Here is a 26,838-nt window from a genome sequence, read left to right on the forward strand (position 1 = left end):
AAATATCTTTCACAATGAAAACAATTCAAATAAAAGTTTACCGCTAATACTCACGTTAACTTGTGAATGGCAGCGGCTTAATCTGACAGTGTGTAAACACTGGCCCGGCAAACAGCTGTTGCGCTTGCAAAAACTACCTTTGGCTTATTTCTTATATTTGTCGGATTTCACGATGGCCGCCAATATTGCTGCTGCAGCTGCTGCTGCCCAAGAAGTTGACCCCGTGCTTAAGAAAGCCATCAAGTTACTGCACTCCACTAATCCCTCCTCTTCGATTGAACTACGTATACTTCTTGAGGAGGCTTTGAAATCACGTTATGGCCCGGAGAAGAGTTTGACGAACAACATGACACCGCGTATGCTGGAGGATGAAGCCAATTTTCCGGGGAGAGCGGCTACCCCACCGCAGCAGCCTATCAACCCGGATGAGATTATCAATTTGACCAACTCGCCGGACAAGGAGCCTTCGGATTCAGTTGACACTATTGCGGATTCGGACGACGGTTTGAGTGCCGTGGGAATCGTTAATACTGGAGACACCGGTGACTTTGGCGACCTCAATTGCTGTGTTTGCGGCGAAATGGTCTTTACAGCTACCAACCGGTTGATAGAGTGCTCCAAGTGCGGCGCCATGTACCATCAGGAGTGCCATAAGCCACCGATAACTAAGGAGGAGGCGGCCGATGACCAAGAACAGACCTGGCAATGCGACACCTGCTGTAATAAGCCGACAACCAGTGGAAAAACTACAGCTGCACCTGCAGTAACGCCAACTGTTTTCATAGCCGACGAACCCATGCCGCTGACTAGCAAAGCCAAGTCTTCAGCAGCCTCGTCGCGCTCCTCCAACTCATCCAATTCCTCATCGCCCTTCTACAGGCCGGAGCCCAGCAGCTCCACCAATGCCAGTAGTAGTAGCAGCAGTAAACACGGCCACAAGTCCTCCTCTTCGTCTTCATCCAAGTCGCACAAGGAGGAACGATCGTCTAAATCTACAGCGACGCCTTCTCTTAGTGCTATCGGGGGTCTCGAGAAGCATAGCAGCAGTGGCAGTGGCACCTCCTCTTCGCGACGTAGCAGCTCTAGCACCAAGTCCAGCTCCAAAAGCAGTTCCTCGAAACACCACGAAAGCGGCAGCAGCAAGCGCAGATCGAAGCAGTAACACTGTTAACTATTATGTACCCAGTTTAAGGCAAGAGAAAAAGGTATGGAAACTATTTTTTATTCGTTTATATTCGAAACGTGTAACGTATTCTTTAGTTGACTCCATTTTACTGTAAACTTTTACCTTCAAAAGTGAATGCCCTTTGTTGCATTTTATTCTCTTAATTTTCCAGAGATCTAAATATTATATTCAAACAATAAGAATTTAATCTACCAATTTATATTAAAATAAACTTTAGACGTATTTACACTTTGAAACATAATGAGCTTTTTTATTTAAGAGGTATACATGTAAAAATACAGAAAACAAGGACTATGGACCTATCGCTTGAATTTCCGCACAGTAACAGAAGGTGTCCGCGGACTACAGTTAGAAGATGGGGTATCAGCTTCGTTTTCCAGACCATTCACCTTGCGCAAGTTCACCCGAGTAGCGGGAGAACTTTCCTCCTTCAAACTGGCGGCCAAACTGCGTGAAGATGGTGTTCTTGACTCAACCTTCGCCGCCTTATCTTTATCCGCCTTCTTCTTGCGCTTAACATTTACAATCACGTTGGCATCCATGCTAACGTCTAGCTCGAAGTTAAACTCGTAGGTCTTATTGGAACGGGGCTGTGGGGTTAGACTGTCGTTGACCACAGTTTTGCCACCAGTTCGACCACGCAACGAAATTCCCGGGACTAAAATTTACTTTGGCACTGGCACCGGGAGTCTTAAGCCTCGCTGAACTGGGGGTATGTAGCTTAGGGCTAGCTTTGGGTGTGCCTCTAACCCTAGGGCTGGCTTTGGGTGTGCCTCTAACCCTAGGGCTGACTTTGGGAGTGCCTTTTAACTTAGGACTGGTTTTGGGCGTACCCCTTGGCACGGGAGTGGACTTGGGCTCAGTCTTGACGCGCTTCTGGCTGGGAGGTGTACTTTCTGTTGCTACGGATTGGGCAGATCGCTTCAAGGGCGAACATATGACGTTGCGGGTTGCCGGGGAAACCTTCCTAGCTGTATTCTTTCGAGGCGGTTTCTTTTCCTCCTCCTCGTCTTCACTGGCTTCAATTACCTCCTCTGTAGATGAGTCTGCACGAGATTCAATCTTCTTCACCTTTTTTACTGCGGCTGCCTTGCTTGTGCCGGGTGGGCTGTTGTTATTGTTGCTGCTGGTCTGTGGCTTTAACTTGAAATCTAAATCTCCACTATTTGGGATTTTTAACTGCTTGAGTTCACTTGCAAAGAAATTTCGACATTTATCGTAGTCCGGCTCCTGGTTGTGCTGTAATTTTGTAACATATTTCATGAAATCCCATATACAGGCGGGCACTCCCTTGGGGAACAGAGCCTTAAGACTCTCTCCAATGTCCTCCATAAATTCTTCCTTCGCCTTTTGAACTTTAATGGGAGTATTTAGTAGTTTCTTTGTTACCCAGGGTAACTCGACGCCTAGCCACTCAACAAGATTATAGCCAAGAATCTCTAGATCAGCCCGTCGGGTTGGTACACCCAAATGAGCATCCCTCGATGTATATTCAATGGTGCCATTATGCATTTTCTTGGGGTCCGGCTTAAAGTCCCCTGTGACAAAGTGTGAGGCCAATCCAAAATCTACGAGGTAGGCTTGTGCTCCTCCGCCCTTTCCTAGGCCCAGCAGGATGTTGGCTGCCTTAAGATCGGCATGAACATAGCCAGTGCCGTGCATATACTGATAGACGTCCAGCATCTGGATGGCCAGTCGGTAGACAGTTCCCTCGGGCAGACGCTTGCCGTTTTCCTCTAGAAACTTGGATATATCGCTGCCATAGCGCGGCATTACTATAAATCTGTGTTTTTCGCCATTGACCTCCGCCGAGCCATTGGCTAGTATGTACGGCATGCCCAGAGATTTTATGCCGTGCTTCTGCTTAAACTGTTTGATGTCGTCCAACTTGGCGTTGCGTAAATAGAAGTGCATCTCGACGAAAAGCGGGCCATTACCATGGGGCTCCTGAAAAAAAAAAAAACCGGGCTTAGAAGGGAACACCAAGAATGAAAACTTTAAATGCAACTCACGCATTTTATCACCGCATCGAAGGTTTTGTCCCCTACTTTGCAGGCGGCGTATATCTCGCCAAATCCTCCAACTCCAATCGAAGGTCCAATGCGCCACTGGCCCTTCGCCAAATCTGTAAAGACGGTACCTTCCTTCACCTTTTCCGGCATTGCGTACAGCTTGCTCTTGGCCTTCTTTGCCGGAACGGCCTTTTTAGCCGGAGCAGCGGCTTTGGGCTTAACTACACGCGGCATTTTCGTATTAAGTCGCGGATAATTGTACTATTCGCAAATACCGCTCGAAATGCCCGGCCCACAGGGTTGCCAATCGGGGCGAGGAGAAGCGTCCTGCAGGGTTGTCAGAGGGCAGAAAAAATGCTTATCCTTGTAATAGGACTTCTCTAAAAAACTACTTATGTTTTGTAAAATAACTGGTTCAACTATAACAATAGATCCAGTATAACTTTAAAATTTCTTTTTATAAAAATTGTTTTATTAATATAAAATAAACTGACTACTATAAACGGATGCTTGCATTAAAATTATTATTATTATTAATTTGAGAGTTTGAGCACGAAAGCCTGACATCCCTGAAAACTAGCGCCATTGGCTAATGCGCGGCAAAAAGAGGTCGCAGTTTAGGGATGTGCAGCTCTATACCGATTTTCGGATTATACCGATGAGCGCGGAAACATCGATGAATTCAGTTCCATCTCTAGCGTCCGCTGACGGCGTCTTTTCCCGAAAAAATTTCAAGAGGCGAGCAGTCGAGTCCAATTCCGCAGAAACAACCACACGCTTCGGTTTCGTGTTGCAATAAAACAATCATTCCCATCTCGGCCAAAACCAACAATAAAGTGCCCCGAGCATTTCGCAAGCGCAGTTAACGAGCAGCAGAAAAATCGATTGAATAAAAATGGTAATTTGCGGCGAAATTTGAGCGCAATGCGCGTGCCCTTCGCGAATTAAATATTGATGCCAAAATGTGAAAAATGCAAAATGCAGTGGCGGTTGACACCACGTAGCTTGTTAATCGAAAATCAAATAGCCCCAAAAAAACGGCGGGCATTTGTTATTGTGCTGCTGTGGGAGATCGGCCGTAACCTCACAATTGCAGCAGAGCCAGTGCCACCATTTTGTGTTTTTTACTGCTTGTGTTTTATACCAATTGTATATCTAAAAATTAATTGTGTTGTGCACTATTTGCAGGCTGGCGGTAAAGCAGGCAAAGATTCAGGAAAGGCTAAGGCGAAGGCGGTATCACGATCAGCGCGCGCGGGTCTCCAAGTAAGTTTACAATCTGTACCTCCGTTTTGGCGCCTTTTCGGTTCTCACCTCGCCAGCAAGCATATTCCACCACATAAACAGGGTGCCTGTGAGCTGCTTGGTGGAGGGGGTGACAAAACATAAACAAGCCGGGTTAATTAACACGGAGCCATTGTGTTTTTGTTTTTTTGTTTCGCAGTTCCCCGTAGGTCGTATCCACCGTCATCTCAAGAGTCGCACAACATCACACGGCCGTGTCGGAGCCACCGCAGCCGTCTATTCCGCTGCCATTTTGGAATACCTGACCGCCGAGGTAAGTGCGCCCACTGATTATTCCCGCTTTTCCCCAAGGCGGGCTTTCTAGCGGTACTTTTTCCGCGCCAATGGAAAAACACAGTTTCCTATTGGCATTTTTGAAACAAAAGAATGATGAAAATGTACAGCATTACTATGAAATAAACAAGAGTCGTCCTGTTTTTAATAATAGCAATCTGGAATTTATTTTGTTAAGTACAGTTATATTTTAATTTTATTGTTAAATTGTTTTTTTTTTAACCTATTCCTATTTCAACTAGCTTAACAGAATTTTTGAATGTAACTCGTCTTAAAGGCAATTTTGTTATTGTTATTTTGTTCTCAATCAAAAAATTTTCTTATTTTTTTATAGTATTTATATAACCTTTCAATTACTAATTCTTCAATTTATTGTTTCAATTTTAGGTTCTGGAGTTGGCAGGCAACGCATCGAAGGATCTGAAAGTGAAACGTATTACGCCGCGCCACTTACAGCTCGCCATTCGCGGAGACGAGGAGTTGGACAGCCTGATCAAGGCAACCATTGCCGGTGGCGGTGTCATTCCGCACATACACAAGTCGCTGATCGGAAAGAAAGAGGACACGGTTCAGGATCCGCAGCGAAAGAGCAACGTCATTCTGTCGCAGGCCTACTAAGCCAGAAGCCAGCACATGGACGCCTTCAAAACATGCGAAACTAATGTTTAAATCAGATTTCAGCAGAGACAAGCAAACAAACCGACGAGTTGTAATCATTTCTGTGCGCCAGCACATACTTCTAATATACAACGTAATACATAACTATGTAATTCTAGCATCTCCCAACACTCACAAGCATACAACATACAAAAAACACACAAAAAAAATGTATTTACCCGCACGCAGTCTTGTCGAGGTTGAATATGAAACAAAAACAAAACTTAATTTAGAGCAAAGTAATTACACGAATAAATTTAATAAAAATTATAATAAAAACGCCAATCCTGTTATTTCCGAGATGTTTACAATTCTGGCAATGAATGTAATGTATTGAAACTGGATGGTATCTTATTCCAGATGTAAAAAGTACACGATTTTCAATGTGAAAAGTACAGTCTAATTTCAATGTCGTGAAGAAATTGATTTTTATTTAACGCATTTATCTCAAAACAAACATATTTGTAAACCTTAATAAAAATACAAATGCCCAAAGAAAAAATAACTGCTATATTTACAAAGTTAACACAACTGTGGATTTTTATCGTCAAGATTATAGATGTTAAATAATAGACTGTTTTTTTAACTGCTACTTTGACGAAAAATAACGAAGAAATAATATCAAATGCACATACTTTCAAAGAATTTATCATTTATTACATTAAAAACCAAGCACATAAGACAAAAACTTGCTAAAGTAGACATTTTTGGATTAGGGAAGCAAGTAGTAACTACTTATTGCATTCTACATGAGTGCAGAATGACCTTTTGGCGGGGTTGGTTAACCCAAAAGATGTGGCTGAGCACGCTGGACATCGTCGCATCTCTCATGGAGGTCCTCAGGATCCAGCTCCAGGCAGGCGCCCCATTCAACCAGGGTGATGCGGTGATCGTTATTGGAGTCGCAGGACTCTAGGAAGGGGGCAATGCAGTGTTCCAGGCTGACGAGCGGAGCCCGGATAGGGAACAGTTCGTGACGGGACACGGAGCGATCAGTATCGCCATCCAGATCGCACCACTTCCAAACAGCAGCATTCGACCAACGACGTGTGTTGTTAGTCTCGGCCTCCAGCTCCATCTGCATATAATGTTCAGTCAGCTCATCGCGCTCGGCCAGGTCCCGCATCACGTTGAACAGCCAGTCGCGCATTCGCCTGGGGAAGTCTTTCAGGTCCTCGCCATCGCAAGTCCTAGGCTCGTGGCAGGCACCATAATAATCGATGTGCATATGAGCATTGTCCGGGTTGGTACAGCCGGGTTCTCCGCTATCGCACCAGCAGCGCTGCTGATAGACGGAACAATCCGACGGCCAGGTCTCATTGGTGTTGGTGCAGACGAGGCGACGAGTGTCCACCTCTGTGGGACAGTCTGGGATGCACACGCACTTGGGTTTGTCGTCGTGCATCTGGCAGATACGACCGGCACCGCAAGGCATTGTCTCACAAAGATCCACCTCGACAACGGGATTGAGTAAATTGTGCTGGACTTCGGCCAACTTGCTGGCAATCTCGTTCTCCCGCTCCACGTCCTTGATCTGCAAATCGGAATTTGTGACTAAACTATTTACTCATTTACCTTAGAGTAACCAACCTTGTTCTTTTCCTCCAGCAGGCGCAAGAACTCTTCCTCGTTCTCATCGATTTCTGACAGGTCTAGGTCCAACAGATCGTCTAGATCCTCCGAGGAGGCTTGGCCTTGGCTAAAAGCCAGCAGCCCCAAGCAGAGCAGCAGCCAAAGGGAACGCATCTTGGCAGCGATCTCAACTACAGAGGATTGAGTAGGACATTAAAAGTGATCTCTAAACTTAGTTTAAAAACCTTTTTACACAAAAACGTTACTAATTATGATAATTTAATACAATGAATAATCTGATCTAATTTAAAACTTAGACGGTCATGTCAATTTCTAAATAAAATAGGTTATCAAATCATTTGGATTGGGAAAATCCAAATTTAAGATTAGCTTTGGCCTTGGCCTAACTAGCGTCTTATGGAATCCCATATAACACGCTTTTTTGGCTGTACCACTAAGGTTACTGTACTCCACAGGAAGTTTAACGGTCATCTTATAGGGTGGTTTTTATATCCCAATAGGCGATGCGAATGCGGCGTCTTTTCCTCATTGAAAACAATTGAAGAAGCCGCAAAAATCTTGCCTGCCTCTACAGCAGGGTTCAAAAGGTCAACGTGAATGTATTTTACACAAATACAGATGCAGAAATTCTCCTTTTATGAGGAAGTTAATTTATGGATCTATGCCAATCGGTTCGAAAACAATACAAACTCATTGTTGACAGGGAATGAGGCATGCAGTAGGGGAAGATACTTATTATAGATGTAGGGGTTTTGAAAGAGAACTCATGAGAGAGGATAAAATCTCAGAATTTAGAAAATTTGTTTTTCTAACTGCGAATAGTTTTCTTCCTATTGCAACCGCAAAGAAATATGATTTTTCGTATACAAAAAGTTTGAGGCATGTTGAACACATGTGGGCCAGTTCAAAGCTTTTCAAAAATCGTTTATGAAATCATCGCTAAAGCAAACATACATATGCATATAGTATTTGTATGTATAAAAATATCCCTGATTAAAGCTGACCTTAAAGCTACATATACAGAGTCAATTCAAGCCGAATTTCCATAGTCCCACCAATAATCAGTTCAAAACGCCGCCCTAGTTTCTATGCTTCGACTTAGTACATGTGCTCTATGGAGTACATTAATTGCCCAACGACACATTTGTCTTATCGCAGGCCCGACTTGGCCTCACCGCCTCTTATCAGGATCGCTCGCTTCCGTTTTGGGGACCAAGATGTGCTTAATCGTCGCTTTTGTGTCGCAAAATATCAAGTGAAATGCGCAGCAATGTATCTGGCAATTGAGAAATGTATATACGATCTGTAGGACTGGGGGTTCCAGGAATATCCGAGTTGGATGCAGTGCTGCTGCTGCAGTGCATTCCAGATGTATATGCACTTCACTATATGCACTGATGTGTGGGTCTGTGTGGTTGCAGTTTAATTATACCGACAAAACTAGAAACAATGACGTGATGCAGCATCCAAGATGCAATGTTTATGTTGAAGGGGCCAACGAATCATGAGTGAAATGAGGCCTCCAGTAAAAACAATTTATTTCATTTTGCGGAAGTGCAAATCACAAACGACGATGATGATGATGATGAAACCATTGCTGGACACTGGTGACCTTGCAAATCACTTAACTAGGTTTCTTTCCAGTTAACTTGCAAAAATCTTTTTGATTTCTGGCAAAGTAATTGGCAAATTTCAACGAAAATTGAGTCCAATTATTGACTATTTGCCAATATCGAAGAACATTGAACTTGAAGAATTCGAGCCAAAGCTGAACTAGCAGAAATTTGAGAAACAATTAAGGTATCTGTATCTGACACACACTTGTTGACAATCCACACTTAATCCTTTGTTGCACTGGTTAAATACTTACTGTAAAATTGTTAACTAAGTTTTTCCTTTTAAATGTCTAAGCTTGTTGGCGGATGGCGACTGACTGATCGCCTTTGGAAAAGCTTCCAAATGATTACGGATCGCTAAACTGGAGCATTTGGGGCCACCTCAAACATGTTGGCCCGCAACATGTTCGTTTGGAATAAGAACACATATATTTTTGATTTCAGCAACTCTTTTTATTAATCTTCCTTTTCAAGTTAACTTAATTTTTGTTTCACTTACCTTAATATGTAGTTGAATTTTGGGTCATCTAGTTTGGGCTTCTTCTCCAGCGGAGCTCAGATTTTTTTTGGAAAAGAAATATGCTTTAGAACTAAATAATTGTTGTGTTGTCATGCTACATATAAAGCAGAAACTTAAGCGCACTTATTGAAACTCTAGTGTATCCTACATCCGTTACTAACTTACCTTATGAATAAAGCTTGGCCCAAGCGTTTAACAGCTTAGCATGCTTGTTTATGAGTAGAATATGATTAAATTTATAGCAAAACTACATCTTGCGGTAAATAGTTTATAGATTATCGCTACTTAGACCAGGGCGAATGACAGACTTACATATCGGCAGCTAAAACAAATACATAGTGTTGTTTTAAAGTTTTATTTATTTAAAATAAATATTGATTTCGATATATAGTTCGATTAAGTGGTTAGTGTTGTATGCTGTATAAGAAGCAGAGGAGCTCTAAATGAAGCTGGCTAAAGGCGGACTAAGCCTCCTCTTATCTTAAAACATAATGTATTTCTTTTAATTCATAGATCAATTCAAAGCCCATGGCGTGCTCTTTAGTTTATATAGGAGAAAGAGAGAGGATGAATCGTACATCTAGATAATCTGAATATATAAACTTAACTTAAGTTCGTGTCATGGATCAGGTAAAAACATACATACAATCTTATCAGATTTTATTTATTCTTACATAAGTTTGTCATACAAATTAAAGAAAAAAAAAGAGTTAAGTAAATGTCGTGGGAGGTTATAGTAGAAACCTTTAACATTGTGTCAGTATATAAGCTTCCGATTCTCTCCTTATAAAAATTGACAATAGTTTTGATATCAACTCTTGTGTACATTGATAGTTAAGGCCACGCACCCGCGCCTGGCCTGCCAGTTCAGTGTTTCATTTGATTTCAGATCCGAATATTTTCATTATCTTTTGGACGTATATCATATTTGAATGGTTTTGGTAATACATAGGTATCTACGATTAAGCTATTCGTTTTGGGCCAATAAGCTCAGGCTACAGTTGCATATTATGTATCTAGTTATTAATTGATTTACTGCTTGCAATTGTCCGTCCACCTTTGTTTTAAATCAAATATTATCTCATGGTTGCCTGCTTCATTTTACAGATATAGAGATAATTGGATTGAGAGAGCTTAGTTTTATATCGTAATTGGTTGTTCTACGATTTCTGAGTTACATATATAGGTCTAAAGTAAATCGAAATGGGAGACGAACTCACTTCCTCCAAGACGATGTTAAAAATATTCTGTGGCATAGCTTAGGTCAATCGTAGAGTAATCATTGGTATAACTTAAGTGTAGAGTAAAACCATAGTTAGGTGTCCTATGAAAGAGAGACAATGCGTTAACACTCCTCTTAGAAACTCTAAGAGAGTGTGGCCTAGCTTATCAACGAGCTTATTTAACTGTATCTTGATTCTTGAGCATCTAAATCAAAGAAAATATTACACGTTAGTAATAATAAATTAACACGGACTTCAGACGTAGTGCATCTGTGGCGGGTAGTATATAGGTGGCAAGACGTATTGGGGTAACTCTTATGCATATGCCACATTTAAAAGAACGACTAATGGGCTGTGTCTGGTTGCGATTGCACCATCACAACCATACTCACCCCGTTTAGCGGCGATACTTGCTGTTGGCACTGCCTCCAGTGGCCACGGAGCCGTTAGAGACGCCCACCGCCTTAGTGCCAGTCGACGAATTAACGTTTCCATTCAGAGGCGGAGCTCCATTGTAAGACGGGTATGCTGGCTGTTGGGGGTTATCTACAAATCTACGTTGTTAGTTAATACACATTGTTATTGTTGGAATCCACTTACGGTAGTTGCTGGGCGGGGCTGCTGAGTAAGGATTCATGCGGTTTCCATTCATATTATTGTGTTTGGTTGGTCCGCCTCCATAGCTCTGTTGATATCCGGTGCCGAAGTTTGGCTGAGATGTCTGTTGCTGCTGCTGTTGCGGGGGTTGTTGGTGAGGTGGCGGACCTTGTTGAGTTTGTGCTCCAGGCACTGGTGGCGGGGCATTTGGTGGCATGTTCCAGCTGCCAGGAGCTGGAGGAGGCGGTCCATTATGACCCATAGGTGGTGGCACTCCGCCAGACGGAGGTATCTGTTGCACTGGCGGTGGACAACCCCACTGGCTGGGGTGCCATTGCTGGGCCCCGGGTGGCGGTGGTGGTGGTGCATTCCAACCGTTTTGGACCGGTGGATATGGACCCCAGGCATTCATCTGAGGCGGAGGCGGCTGTTGATAGTATTGATGCATAGGCGGTGGAGGAGCTCCCCAGTAGTTGTAGTTTGGTGGTGGGGCGTTCATCGGAGGGGGTGGTGGCTGTTGATTATAGGGCGGCATTACTTGGGTTGGAGTTACAGGTGGGCGGTAAGGAATCGCCATGTTCCCGTTATGTTGCTGTTGTGGTGGAGGCATTTGGGGCTGCTGCTGTTGTTGTTGGTGATTGACCGGCGGCTTGATGCCGTTGGTCATACCTCCCATCTGTTTGTCCTTCTTCTCCAGGTTGTAGATTGACTTCTTAACATCCACGTGAACGTACTTAATTGAATGCTGCTTTTGAACTGCAAACACAAGTTGGATAGGTTTTATATTAGTTTAACACCTAGACGTTCAGTACTTACGAATAGCCTTGTCTACGGCATCGTAGTCGTCAAACTCGATAAAAGCGAAACCACGGCGCTTTCCCGTGGTTTTGTCAGTAAGTAATTTAACAGAGATCACATTTCCGAACTGGACGAAGTACTCCCTCAAGCAATCTTCATCATGGTTGTCCTTTAGTCCGCCCACGAACAGCTTTTTTACAGATATATTAGTCTCCCGCGATTCGCGTTCAGGGCGTGGCAGAGCCCGCTTAGCCTCAACAGTTCTTAAAAAGTAAAAGTAATGATAGGAGTTTCCAATTAACCACGGTACTGAAGATCATGGGCTATACTTACTTTCCGTCGATGATGTGTGGACGGTTCTCCTGGGCCCTGTCCACCATAACGGACTTTGTATAGGTAATGAAACCGAAGCCGCGCGACCTTTTGGTAGTCGCATCGCGCATAACAACGACATCTACCACCTTTCCCCACTGACCATAGAACACCTTCAATCCCTCCTCGGTGGTGTACGGAGCTAGTCCGCCGATAAACAGCTTACGCAAGTGCTCCAGCTCACATATGTCCTGCCGATTGAGAGGGCGACATTAGTGATTTGTAGGTGGTATGCATACAGAAAAACACAATTAAATGCGTCACTTGCCGACTCACACACAGGCAGGTCTGTATGTATGTACATACATGCATGCATGTACATGAGAGCTAGTTTTCCTAATATCACTTACATCATCTTCGCGATCAGGTATCACAATCACATCATTTGTTTCGTCGGGCGATTTCTCTTCTTTCAGCTGTAAGCAAGCCATATTTCAGCGCGCGATACAAATTAACAACGAGAAAATTTTTTGTTGCAAGTTGTAGTCGAAGCGAGAAACGAAAAATTGTGATGTCACTTGCAAGCAATTGAAGTCTTTTAAGTAATCGATAGTTTTGTTGGGGGCATTCATGTAAACTCTTTTTAGTAAGGGATAGTTTTTTTGGGGGGCATTCATGTAAACTTTCTCTTTATGGCGATTAATTTTTGAGTCAAATATATATACTTTTTAACAAAACATAACATAATAAATTATGAATTTGATGTTATTGGCTATATACTGTGAAGTTTATTTAATTTTTTAATAAAATGTCCCAAAATTTACTTGCAGCTCTTATAGGATCCGCCTATATTGTATGTAGGAGCATTTTCATAGTTTTTAACTTTTTGATCTGTTTATTAAATAGATGTCGCTTATGCAAAGAACTGGCAAAAGAGTTAAAAAGTAAAATTATTTGCATTTGATTTCAATTCTTCGATTGGACCATTCCCATTCCAAAAGCAAGATGGCAGTTCGGCATGTAATACAAGCTTCACTAGGCAAAGACTAAAATTGTGTTAGTTTTGCCACTCCACTGCTTGTATTCCAACCCAATTTGTTTAATTATATATTAATTATATTTGTATATTATTATATATGTATTAATTTTAAAGTAAAAGGTGATAGAGCACTGTAAGTATAGACCAAAGCTATCAACTACATGGATTATTTTTAGTCAAAACTCCTTAGTCTTACGGTTGATTCTATTAACCTTAATTTCCCAATTCTTTCTAGTGGTCGCCAAAAGAAGCAGCGTCAAAACTTCCTCTTTCAACACAAGCAGTGTAAGCTAGCGGTCAGCACCCATACGTCTACATGTTTCGCTGACCAAGCTCAGTATAAAGCTCAGTATGTAACTGTATGCTCTGCTTTAATGGCGACCAAAACCACATTTTGTCCTATTTTCTAAATAGATATAACTAATTTAATATTTAACTGGAGCTATGGAAGATGCACAACAAGCGCCACAAGAACGTCGAATATGCGGTCTTGGAAATCATAAACTAGGTACTCCGCACTACCCAATCAAAAACCCCTATTTGTTAATGTTCGGCCAACAGATAAACTCGGAGCTCGGTGGATAAAGCGGGTGAAACATATTGACATTCCAATGCAATTTTTTATTACAATTAAATAATAAAGCATTACCTTTTTATTATCATATATCAATGGAGAATTGATCTTATTTTATTTACGTTAAAGTTCTGAAATGGAATATAAAGTTGGTCGTAAACATTTTACAAAAACATATTTTTTTTATGTTTTAAATAATATTTAGTCTATAACTAAATTTTTTCTTCTTGAGGAAATGTGCAAAATAGTAGGCGAAGGGGACGTACATATGAAAGTATTTTTGAACCTTGACACATTTCAACATAGCTTTTCATATTCTGTCCAGTGTTGTGTGTTAACATACACAGTATATGTCTTAACTGTCAAACATTATACTAGCTTTGGAAGGCAAACCACTGACTAATAAACACTCAAACTGCAGATATGCAGAAAGAAAGAGTCGAACCTGGGGAGCATCGAATTTGTGGTCTGGGAAATCATAAGCTGAGAACTCCGAACTACACAATCAGAAATCCCCACTTGCTAAAGTTCGGCCAACGAATAAACTCCGAACTCAGGTCGCAACCATTGTGCATGTCATGCTACAAGAATCTAATAAGCCTCTACCGGATCAAAAACAACAATGCCAAAAGACATAAAGAGTTCAGAAATGCGCCGAGTGTGTCCTCAGTGAGTAGCAGTCGGAGTCAGACAAGTGACACGTCGGCAGGTGCCACTTCCGTTGCTCCTGCATCAACGAGGGCTGCCACGACGACTTCCTCTGAAGACAATGACGATAGACAAACAACCAGTGCCGCGGCCGCTGCCAAACGGGCAAGGAGAGAGCTTATGTCCGAGGACGATTCAAATTCCGATCTAAGCCTCAATGCAGTGAATGGTACTCGATTGCCTAATATACAGCCGATACCAAGAAGACGCCAGTTCGTACACTTAAACAAGGAAGCAATGGAAATATACCTGGCTGGAACCACAGGAGGATAACGCGGATTAAACATATGAAATTAATGCCAAAGCATCATATTTAATAAGATTCAGCTTCAATTTACATGTTACGACTTTGAAATCTAACTTAAATTTTGTTATTAATAAAATTTTGACTCCTGCGAAAAAAAAATATTTAAAACAAATTTAAATTAAAACTGGTATCACTGGGTTGTTAAGTTAACAAGCCTATCGATAGTTTCATCGATATTAACTGCAGCAACAGCTGTCTGGCCACCAGGGCTACGTTATTGTTTGTTAGTTTCGCTGTTTTTGGTTTATAATAAATTTGTTGTCTTCTCTTTTCTCTTATATAAACAAATTAAATGCTGTCCTGCAAATTCTAAAAATGCTAAGTATATAGCATACTTGAAAAGTGAGTGTTTTTGAAAGGAGAACGTTAAAGGCTATACCGTTTTTACAGTTTTATATGTATTTATTCCAATCTTACTCTAAACAGTTTAAAGCTCAATTAAAAGTAAACAATTAGTAGGTATTAGCAAGTATTGATAAGTGTTGTGGTTTCTCGACGTCGTCGTTGTTGCTGTTGTTGTTGCTGCTGCCGTTGGTACTGGTCATCGATGTCAATAAAATTAGCATCCTGCGTGTTATCCTTGGGCAGCGCTGCCGGCGTCGCTGGAGCGGCATAGTAATTGAGACCCACGCCCACTCCCACACCAACGCCTCCGGGGGGCATGGTTGTGGTCGCTTGACCCATTATAGAGCTCATAAAACCATTGGCCACGACAAAGTTTCTGAAAAATTGATTACATCAAAATACAAAATAATTTCGAGCCAAACTCCTTCAGCAGGAGCTGAGCAACCCCTCAATTTCAGGACATCGTCTAATTGGGTCTGTGTGCGCATAAATGTCGTAAAATTAATTTCGTGTTAATTTTATGTTAGCCATCAATTAAACTGGTGACATTTCCTTAAATAACTTCCGTTTCAAAAATACACATATAAATATCAAGTAAAATCCTCTTCACGATCTATCCATCATACTATCTGTGTTAGTTACGAACTAGCAAGTCATTTATTTAAGCAATTATGTGTTTCCTATTTTTATTTTAACAACCAACCATTTAAGACTTACCTATAATGCTGATCGATCTGAGCCTTTTCTATACGCTTATCCTTGGCCCTTCGATTTTGGAACCAAATTTTGATTTGGGTTTCGGTCAGGTGAAGCGTCTCAGCTAGCTCGAACCGTCGGCTCCTTGAGATGTACTCGTTTCGGTGGAATTCCACCTCCAGACGAAGTGTCTGCTCCGTGCTAAAGGTGGTTCTTTGACGACGTTGTCTTCCCTCCTTGCGACGTCTTCGGGCCACTAAATTAAAGAAAAGAAGAATTTAATATAGAGCTCGGGAAATATCAGATTTTAATATTTAAAACAGTTTAAAAGTACCAGTATCATATCCTTTTCAGCCATTCCTAAAAAAAATAATAAAGACATCTTTCAGATAGACATAAATATCCCTATTCCCACACCACCCATTTAACTTCCTTCATAATACTATTCCTCCCATTATTCATTCCAAATACAATAGAGATGTTAGACCGAAATTAATCTTACATTAACAAACCATCAAGTTATGAGCTGGGACTAAGCGATTCCGAATGTGGTTGCGTGTTTGGCCAGTTAAACAAATAATTAACCACTGCGATATCCGTGGTCTTTCCTTCTTTTTTCGGCCCACCTGACAGGATTCGTGGTTCGCGTTTGTGGTGCACATTAGAAGTGCATTTTCCCTTGTTGAAGTTTTCTTTTTTTATTCATTTCGGCTGATCCGGGAAAGTTTTAACAATGCCAACAGCTGGCTGCCGCCCATTATCATCATCATCCTCGTCGGTATTCTTCAGCATCATCCTCTCATTGGAATTTTCGTTCTGTCGTTTGTTTGCATTCGCAGTGTCGCCAATGATGATGATGATGAAGTTCAGCCAAGCGCACATTATGCCCCACTACTCCCTGTAAAACCACCCACCTGCTTGTCATAAACACCCACTGCCACCCACTCCATTGTCAGTGTTGCGGTTTAGAGTCTAATTGATGTAACAAGGCGAAGCTGACAAGTTGTTTGGTTGTGGATGTGATTTTTTCTTAAACTGGAAAGGGGTTGCTTTGTGGGCGTTGTAATCTCTAGTTTTTGCTTGATTACCCCTTGCCTGAATAACTCGGAACGGGCTTAAGCTCTTCCCTGATCCTTTCTTTGCCTTCTTTTTCCTCAAAATTTTTTAAATCACGTGTGAAATTTGATAGCCAAGTGTCCTTTGGACATTTCGTTGTGGCAGCTCTGAGTCTCCCTCTATGTGTTCCTCGTTTAACCCTCTTCGTTGACTGTTTATATTTGCTTTTTTAGGTTTCCTGTCAAGCTCAATTACAATGTTAACTTTTTTACTCACTTGGTTTTTTTTTAGGATTTGCCAAAGATATGGTTGTAAGTTTTGCGGAAAAGATGGATATACTAGTAGAGAAACCTAATTTACTTCTAAATTCGAACTTAAACAAACCAAAAGTATTTTGTTAAGTTAATAGACGTTTATATTATCCTATATCTTAGCCATTTTTTAGTAATTTATATAGTTAGTTAAGGATTTTATTTGTGAAATAATTTGGTTTATTATTATATGATCCGCCAAGGTAGCAAAATAAAAAAGTATAATTTCTTCTTTAAGAAAGTGTAATTCCGTAATTTACCACTTATCAATTGGTCTATTCCGTCACCCTTAACCTGCGATCATTTTCATTAGCCAACGGATTTCAATTTTTTTGTAACCTCACCTTACCTCCACACCTGGCAAAACCTCATCAGCCGCAAATGAAAAAGCCGCAAGTAAACGAAAACTTTCACGGCTCAATGCATTTTAATTTTTTCTTGGCATTCAGTTTTTTCTTGGCTAATTTCTTTGCATTGGGGGTCAGCAGCAGCTCATTGTGTGGCATTGCTTGGTTTCCCCACCCTTTCTTCAATTTCGTTTTGTTTACTTTTTTTCTTGACTGATTTTACATAATCCTTGCCTGCACTTGGTGCGGGGATATTCAATATAGCACTTGCACTTAATCAGCCTTTTTTCTGTATCCGATTTTTTGCAGTTCCTGCGGAACTAAGTTCATCTGGGCTGCACCTGCGCAGGCGTGTGAAATGTTCATCACTTCCTCTGGGCCTTTTCAGTCGTAACTATCGAACTCTTTCGGGGATCGGGTGGGAAATGTTGGCTCCCCTGGGCTTTAGCTGTCCGCGATGTTTGCTACTGAGGCGTGGAGCAGAACGTTGGGCCTCCCTAGCCCGTCAATTGTCAGGCAACACCTCCCAGGATACTACCAACCAGGACAACGCCGGCAAAGATTCCACTAAGGACACAGCTTCTGATAGCAATGCAAAGTCTAAGGAGGCAACAGCTAAAGCCAAAGATAAGAACACCAAGGGAAGAAAGAGACTCAGGAACATCGAGGTAAATGTATAATCCTACATTTTGTTACTATTTCAAACTTTTTACAGGGCTTACTTAAAGAATTAAAAGCAGAACATTAAAACCCTTTCAAACCCCTATGGCTTCACCTGAAATTTGTAAATAATTTTGTTTATTCGAAAATCTAAATCTATATCGTTTTGTTTTATAAAGTCTTTACAAAACTACCGGAAGGCACAGGTAGTTTACAATTTATTGAACCACTCAAAATATCTAATTGAGACTTATGATTTTAATCCATTTTCCTTTACAGATACCCCCCGAGCCCACCACCTGCTGCATGTCTGGATGTGCCAACTGCGTTTGGCTAGACTATGCTCAGACGTTGGCCAAGCTTCTGGGCGACAACGATGAGGAGGCCCGCGAGATTGTTCTGAGCAAGATCACTGATCCAAACCTGAAGATGTTTCTCAGCCTGGAGCTTCGTCAAATGGCCAGGCAGCGGGAGGAGAAGAAGGCAGCAGCGGAGAAGGAAGCAAAGAAGGGGAAGCCAAAGTCACCGCCCTCAAAGTAGTACAAATGTCTTCACCCTATTATCTAAATATCTAGTTAGGACCAAAATCGTAGTAGCTCAAATTTACTCTTGTACTTAGAACTTAAGAACTGAAAAACCTCAAAATAAATGTCTAAGAGTTCAGAACAAAATAGTAAATCTGGGTGAAGGTGAATTTTTATACTTTGTTTGAGAGAATAGTTATAGTTATAATTATACTTAGTCATAAAGTGTCTACACGCCAAGAAAATATATAACTCCTTGATGACACTAAGATTGATGACAGTAAGATTCAATTCTTTTTTACATCATTTTCTTTAATGAAAAGTTGATATAGGAGTTAGGTTATGGAAGTCCACTTATTAAAGTAATCATTTTGATTTTTACAATTATGAGAAAAGTAAACTCACTTCTAATTTTAAAAAGATTTAAATGTAAAGGTTTATAATCAAGCACGTTGGAACTTCGTTTAAATCAACTACGAGAATACATATGGACAGGTAGCTGTATTTTTATGGACACAAATCACTTAGCTCTTCACGTTTATGAATGTTCTAGTTAATAATTTTTAAGATATTTTAGGACATTCACACAAAGAAATCATCCTCCCAAGCAAAAAATATAAATACTCACAGAAAGCAGTAAACCCGGCGCTAAAGTGTGGATCGCTTGGGAATCCAGGCGGAAATCCATGTGGCAGGCCAGGATTCGCTGGTAATCCGGGATTGATCACCGGCGGCGGACTCACATAGCTGAGCTTGTGCTGCACTTGCTGCTGCTGATGATGATGGTGCTGCTGTGTGGGATGCTGGGAATAATCCTTAGATTGGCCATAGAAATCGTAGGCAGGAAAGCTGGCAAGTGAGGTGCGTTCATCGCTAATGGAAATGTCCGGCGATGAGACACTTCCGCCGTCGCTGTGGTAAGGCGTTTCACAGGGAGGCGGCTTGTGGGCGTGTGTTCCGACGTCGATGTCGATTTCCCCATTTTCCGAGCTGCGCGTTTCCAAATGCCCGTAGAGTCTTTCGAAAAACTGTCGCGGCGACGAAGGACGTTGGGGTACGGTTATGTTCGTAGAACTCGATATCGGATTTATACTGTCGCTTCTTTTGATGGGTGACCCATCGGGTGACCCAAGTTCCACTTTTTGGCGTTGCATCTGAACAAGGATTTGCCGCGGAGCTCGTCAAACTAATCACTTGGGTAATCGGCGAGCGACTGAAGTGTCAGATATATTGCTACTTCCGTTGGTCAAGTGACGCTTATCCTGACGCCAACGGCGACGCCGGCAGACGAACTGAAAAAAAAAACAAAGCAAATTATGCGGCACATCAAAAAATTAACAGCAACAGCGAGGACGCCTAAAAAGCTGCTTAACAATAATAATAAAAAAATAACGTTCTCCCCCTTCCACACACCTGAAGTCTGGCTCAGGCCGGACCTTGATTGGCTGATGTTCTATGAAATTAACCCCCAATTTTACTTCCGGACAAAGTGCTCGTTAAGGGTGGCAAGCAGGTTAATTCGAATAAGCTCCGCCCTTTTGAGGGGGTTGTAAGCAGTGTAAGCAGTTGAACCAAGGTATTTCTTCAGCCCTCGTTTGATTTAGTGGAGTTCTTCACCCAAGCAGTGTTATCATCTTGTGGTTATCGGAGTTTTCCACCTAACAGAGAGAAGAGAGCGAGATCGATTCATCGATATACTTGGAGTATTTTTAAAACACCATGAAAAGGTCATACTAAATGTTGCAAAGTCTATATAAGCAACCGAAATGTTCGACTATAATTTTATATAGCGCGCGCGAGGGATCGAATCGAATCGAAAACGTGTGGATAATTTCACTATGGATAATGTGTTTCTAAAATCCCGATAAAAATACATATATTTTAGAAAAGATATATCGATGATGTGATAGTGATCAAAACAACGAGATCGAACGATTACGGTTATGTTTCTCATCCGTCTCCGCTGCGCAGTCGATTCGCAAATACCGTTAGTCCGCGCAGCTGTCTCAGCATCCGAAAGTGCCAATAAAGAATAATAACAATAAACAAAGACCAACAACAAGTGGTGTAAAAAAAGGTATGGATAAATGGAGCATCCCTTCGATTTTAGCCAATTTCGATTTTGTTTGTTGAACTTCAAAAAAACAAACAACAACAGGCAGAGACAGGCAACCGCACTAACATTGCACTGGCTTTTGTTTGTTATTTTCTGTTCGGATATTAATTGAATGGCTTTTATTTGGCCCGGTGTGTGATTGTGTGTTTGTTTTTTCGACGGCTTTCTGTTTGTGCAATGCAAAAATATTTTGTTAAAACTCGTTTTGTTTAAAGCTTATTTGGCTTTTGGGCCGCGAGTGTGTGATTTTGAGTCGCAGTCTTTTTTCCATCCATCAATTTTGGTTTTTGTTACACTGACATATGCAAATTTTTTGGCATTATTTTTTGAGCTCAATTTATAAATACCTTCTGAGTACACAGAAATATAAAATGGAGAGGAGTGCTTGAAAATCTACAATAAATAATGGATCTTGGACTTTGTCTGGTTGCTAAATAAATAACAAAAAAAAAATTTTCTAACTACAGTGACCTTCATTTAATTTCAACAAACATTGAAAATAATATTGAAATCGAAAATGTATAACAACAAAAACATTTTAAAATAAGCATTATAACCGAGTGATCTAAACCTAAATAATAACATTACCCCATTTGGATTTTATTTTTTTGCTCAGTGTATGCGTATGCCTCTCTGGCATTTCCTCCAAACGAAGTTTAATAATCCAAAACCCACATGTTATTTCATTCTGTTTTCCAACCAAAAAGAACGAGAAAAAAAACAATAACATCAGCCTTTCCATATTCATTGACATTTATGAGCGGCGCTAAGGGTGCATCCTGCTCTCTTGCTTGCACATTGGAACTCCATACTGAGGCGCACATTCAGAGGCGTGGGCGGAGGCATTCGAGGGGTTTGTTGTGGGATTTCTTTTGATTCCCTAATTCCCACCGCGGGATTTCTCGTGGGCTTGCTTTCATTATCCTGCGCATGCGCAGCATATTCGGGAAAATTGTTATGGAAATGAACGCGGATTTTTTTGATTGATAGAAATGTCGCGTACTTACCAATTATCAACGTAACAGCAATGAATAACAGCTGTTGGCAATGTGTGTTGTCGAATTTCCGTTATAAATGCGAGTGAGGAATAGTAATGAAATAGCAGAAAAGCAAAGAGTGACGAATGCACATGTGTTAGGTTTAAACTTTACTAACTAAGTTGAAGATATCTTAAAATAGGTACTTGAAGGATTTGTTTATTTCCTTACCATAACTGTTTCCCTAGGGATGTTATGAATATAACATTTAAATATTTAAATAAATATGTTTTTGAATCTATATTTTCGGTAGAATATATTTTAAACACTTTAAATATCACAAAACATAAAACTCTGTATAACTTTGTATTTAACTTGTAACTTTCCTTGAACTTGATAGATATCCCAAAGAATTATAATCTTTAAACCCCTTAGGCACCAATGTAAATTCTATTAATACTTGCACAGCAATTGCCAATCAGTTTTATAGCTTTTGTTACTGTTACTTTATGCCTCTGAAATGGTTGAAAAAGTGATTTGCATGCATATGTGAACTTCTGATTCGCAACGTACTAATCCCGCTCTTTATGTCCCTTATCTTTGCAGTGCCAGAAACGTCTGACACACTTTTTAGTGACTTGGACAGACGGTCATTTTCACTAATTGCTGACACACATAATTTCCCTAACTGGCGGAAAATAAAAGAGTAACAAGCGCGAAAAGAGAGCAAACGTCGAGCGCAAATTGAATTTACGGTGCCCCATCAAAGTCAAGTCGGCCGACTCTAACTAATTTAATGATCAAAAGTAACACATTTTTTTTCGCATACGGCGTCAGCCGCTGAGCGGTGTTAATTGAAAGTGTCACGCGTCGTTTAAATAAAATAATAATTCCCATCGACTGGTTTCGTCTATGTGACGTGAGTGACAGTGCCATGTGGTCGGGTGAAGTGGCCAAAACCAGAGGATCAGCCATATCCTGGCTGGTCCTTGTGTTATCCTCGGCGGCGGCACAGGCTGCCACGCCATTCGCGAAGGAGTACCGCAGCGTGGGGCTCTTCAATAGCAACACTCTCGTTGATCTGGATGGATCTACCACTCTGGACATGGGCTTGGAGAAGCCAACTAGCAGCAGCGGTCTAAATGGAGGCTTTAAGGCAGAGTCGTCGGTGGTTCTACCGGAAATGCATCATAATTCAGGTGGGTTTTATAAAATAATATAAAATCGGATTGGTAAATCTTAGATATATTTTTGAAGAAAATAAGTTATGTGTTTTGTTCTCAAACACTTTAAAGTTATTTTGGGAGTTTGTTTATAATTTGAAAATTTGTTTAGTTTAGCTGTTTATAAAAATATTGGACGCCTCACTTCGAGAGTTTGTTGTGTTAAAAGTTTGCCTGATTTAAAAAAGGTAACCTTTTACCCTTATCAGGTTAATGTTTTATTTTAAATTTCTTTTTAAATTTCAAAGTTTGTGTCTAACTTCCTTATGAAAATGTCCCCAAATGTGCTGACCCTTTACCATATACTCTGCTTAATGGAATGAGTAGGGTTATCTTCCCAAATTCTTCCCAAAATAATAAGAATACAACTTCCATTCATGCTCGCCTTATCAAGTCCCAAACGAAGAACTCCAAAAAAGTGTTTGTGCTCCACTAAGAGGAGAAGGAAGTGCTCAATGTTGGACGCCGTTTCAACAGGTATACAAGCATACATAACATGTATGCCGGCGCTTATCTAACCTTATCTCACAACTCTTTCCTGGGACCTTTTTCCTCCTCCCGATCCGTGTCTTTGGTTTGTTTATGACCTGCGCCTCGGCGGCATCATATTTCAGAAAAAAAACAAGCAGGGCCACAAATATGGGTAACAGATTACTCGAACAAGTGTATTTGCTGTCTGCCGGTTGTCTCTCCCTTTTGCATTGTGTTTGGCCTGGTTTGAGGCGGTACTTCCCCCTCTTCCCTGGTAACCCAATCACAATCTTGTCTGCACTCGAGATGAGTGCTGCCCAGCTGGCAACCAGGATGTCAACCACAGCTCCCATCCAGGTTCGAACTCCAGGCCCGAGACGCAGACACAGACAGAGTACCCATCCCAATTGCAATCTCAAACCCAATCCCAATGCCATTCCCGTTTCGGGCACGCTCGGCACATCCGCCAAGCAATTTTCCTGCCTCATTATAACGAGATTAAAGCGTAATCACGGGGAGAGATACACTATACTCGTACAGAGAGACGTGTGCTGGAATGGCTCTCCCCGGGGTTTCTTTATAGTTTTTTTAATTTCCATTCCTCATTTTGGGGTTCTTCGATTCGATTTTTGCCAAAGTGCGAACTTCCTGTCCCAACTTGAGCGCTCAGTGAAAGGGATCTTCAGTCTCGAGTGTCTGGGCCTTCAGTGTTTACCTTTCCATATCGCCTTGCATTTTGACCAACCAAATTCTGCCCCTCCCCTCCCCCACTGTGCTTATTTTGGCTGATTTAAATGTCATTTAAGCCGCTTAACTTGGCCGTCTACTGGGTACGTTTCTGATTTTAACGTTTTTACGGCAACATTTTTAAGTTTTATGGTAGTCCCATTTTATGAGCGTGAAAATGAAAGTACTTTCGTCAAGTCTCAGTCTCAGTCACTGTCTCCATCTCCTTTCTCCTATCCCTATCTCCCGCGGTCGGTCTTTTCCTTTGGAGTTTTGTGGCCCTCAACTTATGACTCGACAGCAATTTCGAGACTTGGGTTAACTCATTGACGTAAATTTGTGGCTTTCTTAAATGTGTCATAATTAAAGGCAACATTTTCGTGGGCCGATATGCTGGTTGGGATCTTTCCATAGCCCAAAGTTAGATTTAGATCAGCTTTAGATATGGGCAAGATCTGTGGGTGGCCAAAATGCCAGAGAAATATCAAATTTCTAGAGCTGAAAATCCATTTAAATTTCACAGTCCATTTTCCATTTAATAGGCTATTTTCAGGCATTTCCTGGATTCCTCAAGATCTGAATGGGAACCCAAAGACCGTTAAAATTGTTGCACGCCTTCGAGAATAATATTTGATGCACCATTAATATTGTATTTGTTTCCCCTTCGATCTCTCATTCATTCCAATTCCTGGACATTGGCCAAAAATATTAAAGGCCTAAGGCTAACTACCTGAATGTTCTCTGTGCTAAAAGAGTTTGTTTTTTTTCGGGGGCCGCTGGGTCCAACATAAAAATTTCAGCAAAGCACGCAAACTTTGACTCAGGCCAGAGACCAGTTTTTGGTAGTCTGAGCTCAGGCAGGGTCTTTTCTTGGATCTTGGTTTTTGGTCTTGGTGCGAGTGCCAAGTTCCCCAGTTTCAAAGTTCCCAAGTTCCCGAGTACAGTACGCAGGCGCAGAGATCTTGGCAGGAGGCTGTTGTCGCTGCCGTTTCTTCGGCTTGGGGTCCCTGGCACTTCAACTCTTCAGCATGTATTTAGATAGGCCAACGTCGAAAGATACAAGCGGCATGTATCGGTGAGTTCGTGTAGCTGTATATGTGTGAGAGTGCTTATAGTGGCGGTTAAATTAATAGCACTAAAAAATGGAGCTACGCCACGAGTTTGTAAACTGCGAAATTACGATTTTCCTGATCTTTATTTCTGTTTAATATGATGAAGTCAATGAAGTCAATGAATTGTTTACAGATTTAAAATCACTTTGCCATTTAGGATAAGTTTTGAAAATACAATTTTTGTATATTTATGTTATAAGATGAAATACTTTTCCGAAGGAATTATAAGTGCTATTACCTTGTCGCTAGCTGTACGTGCCTCCGCCTAACAAAGCCAGCCGACAATCGTAAAAACTAAACGACCAGAGAATTTATGAGGCCTCAGCCGGAGTGGAGTCTCCTCAGCATTCAGCATTCTGTTTGAGCGGTATATGTGTAGATCAAGTGCCAAAGTCAGAGAACGGGCATTCTTCGAGTTAGATAACAGGGCCCAGGGCCCGGGCCAGGTTTTGTGTCATGCAAATGCAGAGATACAGATAAAAACCGAATGCAGTTTTGCAGTAAAAATATATAAATCAAGGTAGCAGGTAGTGAGTAGCAAAAGGCAGGGCAAACGACCCGAGAGAACAGAACAGAAATCTAGTATGTGCATCGACGCAAAGTGCGAAATATCCCACAGAGAAGGTGCACAGATGTATCTGTTAGATGCCTTTGCCCTCAGCATCAGTCCATCGGTGCTTAGGTGCATCGGTGCATCGTTGTATCGGACCATCCATATCCATCCATCGGTTAACGCTGCCACGCTAATTTGACGAAAGCCTATTTCATGGCATTTTTCCAACACGGCCAGCGATTTCATGCTCCGACTTCGGGAATCGGACTCTCAGCATCGTACAGGTAGTTTTTAACACCTGAAAACCGAATCGTTTAGTGTGCGCAAGTGTCTAGCCTCCATCCACATGCACTGCTGCCTCCCACCTCAGGTGCCTCATGTTTACACCTTTTGCGAAAAGTCAGGAAAACTGAAACGGTTTCTTACCATTTTATGGCCCCGAACCTGTTGTGTTGAACCCTCCTCCTTGCTGCCTCCCTCTGGGTTTTTTTCTCTCTGTTTCTGTTTTTGATTTTCCCATTTTCTCATTGTTTATTTTACCAGTCGTTTGTTGTTGCTATTTATTTGTTTTTAATTTTACATTCAAAAAAGAACAAACGGGTACACGGATAATGGCTAAATTGTGCAAGCCGCTGGCCGTAGTATATATTCTATTCGATTTGTTTACCCGTTCGGGGGATAAACTTTTCGGTGCAGTGCAATCCAGCGACTTTCTATATAGTCAAATTTGGTAGATTTTTATCTACCGGCAGCATTGTTTGCTGTTTTGGCCACGGGACAAGACAAGCCAACACAGCTAACAACGGCACAACCGAAGCAAAGTGCAACAATTTGGGGCCACAAACGAGCCACCTACGTTGAATTTAACCCAGCTCCCCCCTTGGAATTGCATTGGCAAACAACAAAAGACAACAAACAACAAGTGTCTGGCAATGTTTTTCTCTGGCTCTTAATTTGAAAAGTAACCATGTGATTTTCTTTTTGTGTTTTTTTTCTTGTTT

The 26,838-nt window shown here is 41.4% G+C and overlaps 9 protein-coding genes across 11 annotated transcripts in view; 5 read left to right on the top strand and 4 right to left on the bottom strand.

Annotated features, from left to right (window-relative positions):
• The first annotated feature begins 105 nt into the window (after nucleotides 1-105).
• On the top strand, nucleotides 106-1,422 carry LOC108115814 (integrator complex subunit 12). Its single transcript, XM_017227405.2, has one exon. The coding sequence runs from the start codon at nucleotides 173-175 to the stop codon at nucleotides 1,160-1,162; it is 990 nt and encodes a 329-aa protein (XP_017082894.1). The 5' UTR covers nucleotides 106-172; the 3' UTR covers nucleotides 1,163-1,422.
• On the bottom strand, nucleotides 1,409-3,801 carry LOC108115812 (nucleosomal histone kinase 1). The gene is given in 3 exon segments (XM_017227400.2): nucleotides 1,409-1,842; nucleotides 1,844-3,133; nucleotides 3,199-3,801. Coding segments are annotated over 3 exon segments (1,881 nt in total). The 5' UTR covers nucleotides 3,433-3,801; the 3' UTR covers nucleotides 1,409-1,485.
• A 94-nt stretch (nucleotides 3,802-3,895) lies between these two features.
• Nucleotides 3,896-5,935, top strand: LOC108115816 (histone H2A.v). The gene is made up of 4 exons (XM_017227407.2): nucleotides 3,896-4,096; nucleotides 4,387-4,464; nucleotides 4,643-4,756; nucleotides 5,164-5,935. Exons 1-4 carry the CDS (start codon nucleotides 4,094-4,096, stop codon nucleotides 5,392-5,394), a joined length of 426 nt encoding a protein of 141 aa, XP_017082896.1. The 5' UTR covers nucleotides 3,896-4,093; the 3' UTR covers nucleotides 5,395-5,935.
• Nucleotides 5,936-6,065: 130 nt separating this feature from the next.
• On the bottom strand, nucleotides 6,066-8,995 carry LOC108115815 (SPARC). Its single transcript, XM_017227406.2, has 3 exons — nucleotides 8,897-8,995; nucleotides 7,024-7,196; nucleotides 6,066-6,967 (listed from the first exon to the last, which is right to left on the bottom strand). The coding sequence occupies exons 2-3, from the start codon at nucleotides 7,177-7,179 to the stop codon at nucleotides 6,215-6,217; spliced, it is 909 nt and encodes a 302-aa protein (XP_017082895.2). The 5' UTR covers nucleotides 7,180-7,196; nucleotides 8,897-8,995; the 3' UTR covers nucleotides 6,066-6,214.
• A 508-nt stretch (nucleotides 8,996-9,503) lies between these two features.
• Nucleotides 9,504-12,655, bottom strand: LOC108115813 (ribonucleoprotein RB97D). Of its 3 annotated transcripts, XM_017227403.2 has the most exons (6): nucleotides 12,503-12,655; nucleotides 12,114-12,343; nucleotides 11,799-12,043; nucleotides 10,986-11,738; nucleotides 10,778-10,931; nucleotides 9,504-10,590 (listed from the first exon to the last, which is right to left on the bottom strand). In XM_017227403.2, the coding sequence occupies exons 1-5, from the start codon at nucleotides 12,581-12,583 to the stop codon at nucleotides 10,783-10,785; spliced, it is 1,458 nt and encodes a 485-aa protein (XP_017082892.1). In that variant the 5' UTR covers nucleotides 12,584-12,655; the 3' UTR covers nucleotides 9,504-10,590; nucleotides 10,778-10,782. The 3 variants fall into 3 exon arrangements, with proteins under 3 accessions (XP_017082892.1, XP_017082890.1, XP_017082893.1); XM_017227401.2 differs by having other exon boundaries at nucleotides 9,504-10,931; XM_017227404.2 differs by lacking the exon at nucleotides 9,504-10,590 and having other exon boundaries at nucleotides 10,852-10,939.
• Nucleotides 12,656-14,040: 1,385 nt separating this feature from the next.
• LOC108115783 lies at nucleotides 14,041-14,802 on the top strand. Its single transcript, XM_017227356.2, has one exon. It carries the CDS (start codon nucleotides 14,129-14,131, stop codon nucleotides 14,684-14,686), a length of 558 nt encoding a protein of 185 aa, XP_017082845.1. The 5' UTR covers nucleotides 14,041-14,128; the 3' UTR covers nucleotides 14,687-14,802.
• Nucleotides 14,803-14,927: 125 nt separating this feature from the next.
• LOC108115835 (oxidoreductase-like domain-containing protein 1) lies at nucleotides 14,928-18,813 on the top strand. Its single transcript, XM_017227429.2, has 3 exons — nucleotides 14,928-15,062; nucleotides 17,785-18,143; nucleotides 18,415-18,813. Exons 2-3 carry the CDS (start codon nucleotides 17,901-17,903, stop codon nucleotides 18,673-18,675), a joined length of 504 nt encoding a protein of 167 aa, XP_017082918.2. The 5' UTR covers nucleotides 14,928-15,062; nucleotides 17,785-17,900; the 3' UTR covers nucleotides 18,676-18,813.
• LOC108115834 (homeobox protein rough) lies at nucleotides 15,097-19,869 on the bottom strand. Its single transcript, XM_017227428.2, has 3 exons — nucleotides 19,288-19,869; nucleotides 15,783-16,017; nucleotides 15,097-15,441 (listed from the first exon to the last, which is right to left on the bottom strand). The coding sequence occupies exons 1-3, from the start codon at nucleotides 19,811-19,813 to the stop codon at nucleotides 15,183-15,185; spliced, it is 1,020 nt and encodes a 339-aa protein (XP_017082917.1). The 5' UTR covers nucleotides 19,814-19,869; the 3' UTR covers nucleotides 15,097-15,182.
• A 539-nt stretch (nucleotides 19,870-20,408) lies between these two features.
• The window catches only part of LOC108115833, a 30,504-nt gene continuing 24,074 nt past the window's right edge, over nucleotides 20,409-26,838 (top strand). Inside the window, 2 exon segments of the mRNA XM_017227427.2 lie at nucleotides 20,409-20,736; nucleotides 22,359-22,951. Coding sequence (XP_017082916.1) covers nucleotides 22,687-22,951 — 265 coding nt within the window. The 5' untranslated portion in view covers nucleotides 20,409-20,736; nucleotides 22,359-22,686.

Source organism: Drosophila eugracilis, unplaced genomic scaffold (assembly GCF_018153835.1).
Source record: "Drosophila eugracilis isolate 14026-0451.02 unplaced genomic scaffold, ASM1815383v1 contig_367, whole genome shotgun sequence".
Lineage (NCBI taxonomy): Eukaryota > Metazoa > Arthropoda > Insecta > Diptera > Drosophilidae > Drosophila > Drosophila eugracilis.

Coding starts and splice junctions, on each gene's coding strand:
- LOC108115834 (XM_017227428.2), bottom strand. CDS start 19,813: ATGCAACGCCAAAAAGTGGAACTTGGGTCACCCGATGGGTCACCCATC. Junction 16,018..19,287: donor CGCCGGGTTTACTGCTTTCT/GTGAGTATTTAT, acceptor TCTTTAATTTAG/TGGCCCGAAGACGTCGCAAG. Junction 15,442..15,782: donor CAGATCGATCAGCATTATAG/GTAAGTCTTAAA, acceptor TCAATTTTTCAG/AAACTTTGTCGTGGCCAATG.
- LOC108115813 (XM_017227403.2), bottom strand. CDS start 12,583: ATGGCTTGCTTACAGCTGAAAGAAGAGAAATCGCCCGACGAAACAAAT. Junction 12,344..12,502: donor TACCTGATCGCGAAGATGAT/GTAAGTGATATT, acceptor CTCAATCGGCAG/GACATATGTGAGCTGGAGCA. Junction 12,044..12,113: donor CCACACATCATCGACGGAAA/GTAAGTATAGCC, acceptor TTACTTTTTAAG/AACTGTTGAGGCTAAGCGGG.
- LOC108115783 (XM_017227356.2), top strand. CDS start 14,129: ATGCAGAAAGAAAGAGTCGAACCTGGGGAGCATCGAATTTGTGGTCTG.
- LOC108115816 (XM_017227407.2), top strand. Junction 4,465..4,642: donor CAGCGCGCGCGGGTCTCCAA/GTAAGTTTACAA, acceptor TTTGTTTCGCAG/TTCCCCGTAGGTCGTATCCA. Junction 4,757..5,163: donor TGGAATACCTGACCGCCGAG/GTAAGTGCGCCC, acceptor TTTCAATTTTAG/GTTCTGGAGTTGGCAGGCAA.
- LOC108115835 (XM_017227429.2), top strand. CDS start 17,901: ATGTTGGCTCCCCTGGGCTTTAGCTGTCCGCGATGTTTGCTACTGAGG. Junction 18,144..18,414: donor AGAGACTCAGGAACATCGAG/GTAAATGTATAA, acceptor TTTCCTTTACAG/ATACCCCCCGAGCCCACCAC.
- LOC108115815 (XM_017227406.2), bottom strand. CDS start 7,179: ATGCGTTCCCTTTGGCTGCTGCTCTGCTTGGGGCTGCTGGCTTTTAGC. Junction 6,968..7,023: donor TGCTGGAGGAAAAGAACAAG/GTTGGTTACTCT, acceptor TCCGATTTGCAG/ATCAAGGACGTGGAGCGGGA.
- LOC108115814 (XM_017227405.2), top strand. CDS start 173: ATGGCCGCCAATATTGCTGCTGCAGCTGCTGCTGCCCAAGAAGTTGAC.